We start from the raw sequence: 4,776 nt of genomic DNA on the forward strand, positions 1-4,776 counted from the left end.
GGGCTTTGAGGTGTCCCCCCACCCCCACTCCTGACCGGGCCCCCTCCCTCTGGGTTTTGGATACATGGTTGGCGGCTCCTTTGTTCGAGGAGGCAAAACAGAGGGCCTCGGGCGGATGGTTCTCAGCACCCAAGGGCGATAAAGTTGCCGCGTGAGGCTCCGCTTGCTCGGGAGCTGGTCTGAGCGTCAGGTTGTGTTTTGTTTGGGGTTTTGGTTCTTTGCAGCAGAATCATTTCAAATAGGCCAAGGGGTTTGGATGTGCCGGGCTTGGAAGTAGTGACAGCTAGTCAGCTGGCGCGTGATCGTCAGGGTGGCTCCAGCACAGTGTGCGGGCACTGCGAAGCCGGACCTGGGGCCTGGCTCTGCGGACAGAGCGGCCGCCGCACGGCGCTGGGCGCCCCGAGAGCGGCCGGCGCCGCCTCTTCTGCGGCGGAGCGAGCCTGTTCGCCCGAGGGCCGCGGGAGCCCCTCGGTCCAGCCACCGGGTATTGTTAGCGCCAGAGTAAGGGGCCGGGAAAGCTCTTACAGCCTCTGGGAGCACCTGAGCCCCGTGAACCCCGACAGGGCAGGGTGGCGGCGGCGTGGGGACGCTTTGAGGAAACCCTTATTGGTCTTTGGGGAGAACCTGGGTAAAGCCAGGCCATGTTCAGGGAGACTGCGGAAGTAGCCTCGCGCGTGACCGCTCCTCTGTATCCTTTGCTTGCAGATCAACAAAAAACCACAGTGATTGAAAACGGGGAAATCAGGTTCAATGGAAAAGGGAAAAAGATTCGGAAGCCTCGGACCATTTACTCCAGCCTGCAGCTCCAGGCTTTAAACCATCGCTTTCAGCAGACTCAGTACCTGGCCCTTCCCGAGAGAGCTGAACTGGCAGCTTCCTTAGGACTGACACAAACACAGGTAATTCCCGGGAAGCCCGAATATCCCCGAAATGCTGGCCCCGCTTGCAGATCGGGCAGGGAGCACATCAGGAAGAATTCTTGGCCTAGTCCACCAAGGATGGAAGATTAATGACCAATGCCTTTGCGCCGGTTACGAACTTTCCCTGGGACAGCACAGTGTGGAATAAATGAATACTGGATTGGATTTGCACATCTCCCCAACCCTCGGCGACCCCACCCCAGTCTAGTGTCCTTTGGTGACCAAGCTCATCCTTTATTCGAGTCCTATTTCAAAACAGAACAACATGAAAGAGAGAGAGAAAAAGATATTCAGGCCAGGAGGCAGAGTAAGAGATAGATATAGATAGATAGATAGATAGATAGATAGATAGATAGATAGATAGATAGATAGATATGTGATCCTTTTGTGGGTCCTTGGACTTAAGGATTTCAGCTTGTTGACATAGAATTATGAAGTGAAATGAAGAGGGGAGATAGTCATAGGCTCCAATAGGATTTGGTTGAGGGACCAAGGTGCCAGCTATTCATCCTGGGATGGGTGAGGTGAGTTTTCCTGAAGATTGCCCTAAGCTCAATGGTTAAATCATCCTGGTGACTGGCTGGTGAGGCACCTCTGTAGAGCACAGAACTTGGGAGCAATGGCAGAGGTGGAGATCAAAGAGAAGTGCTGCCCAAATTACAGCAGGTGAAGCCTCAGTTAAGTACAGTTGCTGAAGTTCTGCTGTCCTACTAATTTGAAAGACATATGGGCCCTTTCAGACTTCACAGGAAGGGGCTTAGGCAGGTATATTAAGACCCTGGCCATAAAGCCAGGCTGCAATCACCTGTGGTTTCTGTCCTTGTCCATCAGCTTAGCGGCGTGGGGCGGTAGGCCTCATGTGAGGTGGGTGATCTTCGGCATGGGGACTCCACGTTTTCTGAGACTCTTGCTGGGGAATGTGTGGCGACTTAGAACAGATGCTCCTAAGCTCTTCTGTTCAATTCAGCCTGCTTTCTTTTGCCATTTTGCCTCTGGAAATATGTGGGGCTTGCAACGAAGGGATTCCTGCTACTCAGTAACTTGTATTCCTCTTGGAAAAGCAGATTCCTATGGCTCAGGAATTTTGAAGGTAAAGGAAGCAGCACCCTAGAATTTCCTTCTTGAAATAAAAGGAGACCTGGTACATTAGCTTAGATATTCTCCCAACCCAGATTCCTGATTTCCATTTAATTTTCAGAGGCCCTTTGACTTTAAGTGGCTACGCTAACAATCATGTGATGATTGCTGACCACAGTTTGACTAAGCAACATACAAAGTAGGAATGAATGAGGGAGGTACAATCCCTAATCTCTGCAGGATTATGGGGATGTATTTACGTAGGGAGAAAGATGCCCCATGCACAGTTTGTGGCATGTGCAGTATATGCATAGGGATATTTGAGTCATGTGGGTATAAATGTATAGGCTTTAATCTGTCCATAGTCATCTGCTCACTACATGCATAGAGATGCCAGGTTTGGGGATTGGTAAATATATTTTTAAGAAAGAGACTATCAGAAAAAGTGCATTCAGTTGGCTTTGATCCGAAAAGTTCTCTGTTTAAAAAATCCCTCTTTCGACTTTGACCCCAGCTATCTCATGCGCCTTTATTTCTTATTTTATTCTTATTTATGCTGTTGTTTTATGCCTTAGATTTGCATCCAACTGAAGAGTTTAGGTATCCAGACAAGATACCTAGTAATGGGTGGGTAGGGTGGGGGTGAAGAAAGAGGTGGAGCAAAGCGGGGACTGGAGGGCTTGGTGTTTGTGGGATTGTTTTATTATATTATTATTTTTTTAAAAAAATAATTGCTTCCAAAGCCTCAACGTGAGGCACCAGGGGATGTTTTCGAGCCTAACGATCGCCACTGCATTTTGTCCTAGGTGAAGATCTGGTTTCAGAACAAACGCTCTAAGTTTAAGAAACTGCTGAAGCAGGGCAGTAACCCGCACGAGAGCGACCCTCTCCCGGGCTCAGCAGCCCTGTCGCCGCGCTCGCCGGCGCTGCCCCCGGTGTGGGACGTTTCGGCCTCGGCCAAGGGCGTCAGTATGCCCCCCAACAGCTACATGCCCGGCTATTCGCACTGGTACTCCTCACCACACCAGGACACGATGCAGAGACCGCAGATGATGTGAGTTGTCCGAGGGAAATCGATACCCCTAGGGGGAAACGTCTGAACCAGGCAAGGAGGATCCGGGACCTGCTTGCAGCTGCCACACCGAGCCGAGCCCACGGAGCAGGCTCAGGAGAACTCACGTCTGACCAGACCGTCTGCGCACTCGCGCTCTCTCCCGCTCCCTCCGTCTCTGTTTCTCTCTCACACGCCTCCCTTTCTTTTCCTCCCTCCTCCCTTCTTTCCTTCCTTCCCACCTTTCTTTTCCTTTTTCCTTTTCTTTCCTCGTCTCGTCTGCCTTTTCCCTGGAGCAGCCTCAGTAATTGATCTTGCATCTTAGGGACAGAGAGAGGGAGGGAGAGAGAGGGAGAGGCTGGTTACTATGCCAGCGCTCCTGAACCCCCTCACTGTCACTGTAAGTATATTTTCCCTTACCCCTTGGGATCCAGGCCCTGAGCCTCTTCTTCTCTTTGGGAGTATCTATCAAAACAACTTTTTTTACAGACATCCCCCCCCACCACCACCAGAAGAATCTGCGCAAACATGGCAGCGTTTTTACTTGTTTAATGAACTTAAGGCGTTACATGATGAAACAGAAGCATTTCAGACTCCTACGTTTTTATTTACCAATCCCAGACTGACAAAAATAAATGAATAAATAATAAGAAGAAAAATAAAAGAAAAGCCCTCACATAACAGCCATTCTCTAAAGGAAAAGGAAAAATCAGCTGAGATTAGAACATTGCCACAAAGGGAGCGCTGCATGTTTTATCAAAATGCAATGAACAAGAATGATGATTTCTAAACAAAACAAAACCACTCTTTTCCCTACCCCCAAACCCTGAACCGGAATCAGGAAAGACAGAGGAAACAACCAAAATCATGGTTCTATTGCTTTGATACTTTTACTAGGTGAATTGGTGGCATTCACTAAGCTAATAGGGACGTTTATATCAAGAAACATTTCTGTATATATTGTTGAATTTTAGTTGTACATATACTTTGTATGTTTTTGTCTTCTTTCATATATGGAGTAAAAGCCACAAAACGCTGGGAGTGTCCTGTATATTTCTCCCTATGTGTCTGTATCTCATCACTTCGCCCTCCTCCCCTCTCATATATTTTCTATCATTCTTAAAAGAATTCCCATTTCCTAATATGGGAAGCCCCATATATACACCAAGTGCTTGCAAAAGGTGTCAGTTTGAAGCACTAGCCTTTGTCTTAAGTACTTTACCATTAACCATGGGTGTTTTCCCAGCTTCTTTTCTATATTAAATTTTATTGTAATTTCTTCTATTTAAAAAAAATCAGAATGATCTATCCCCTGACAACCTCTCGTGCTGAAACTGAGTGTTCTCCTCTCCCTTTTCTCAGCTAAAGAAATACAGCTGTATTTGTCTTTCTTTGCAAGCACTTTTTAACCAAAAAAAGGAAACAATATGAGAAAAGAATAGAAAACAAATGCACAATTATGACTTTTTAACGTTAAACCTTTGCAAGCTAGCTAGGTAGGAAAAGCACGCTCCTGGATGCAATACATCCTCCGATCTTGTGGAAAGCTTAGAAATAATGGAAATGAAAAGTCCTTTCGTCATACAAGCAGGAAGCCCCATACTGCGAGAATTAATGGCTACAGACCTGGGCATCCTTCAAATTATGAACCTTGAAACCACTGAGCCATTTATCAGAAGTCAATAGAGACACTCAGAGTGCTCCCTATAATGACAGCGACATACAGCC

The 4,776-nt window shown here is 47.4% G+C and overlaps 1 protein-coding gene across 1 annotated transcript in view; it reads left to right on the forward strand.

The window, feature by feature from the left end:
- Positions 1-4,099, forward strand: part of DLX6 (distal-less homeobox 6) — a 5,121-nt gene extending 1,022 nt beyond the window's left edge. Inside the window, 2 exon segments of the mRNA XM_023750740.1 lie at positions 706-899; positions 2,804-4,099. Of these exon segments, the coding sequence (XP_023606508.1) occupies positions 706-899; positions 2,804-3,055 (446 nt within the window). The 3' untranslated portion in view covers positions 3,056-4,099.
- The last annotated feature ends 677 nt before the right edge of the window (positions 4,100-4,776 follow it).

Source organism: Myotis lucifugus, unplaced genomic scaffold (assembly GCF_000147115.1).
Source record: "Myotis lucifugus unplaced genomic scaffold, Myoluc2.0 scaffold_15, whole genome shotgun sequence".
NCBI classification, from domain to species: Eukaryota; Metazoa; Chordata; class Mammalia; order Chiroptera; family Vespertilionidae; genus Myotis; species Myotis lucifugus.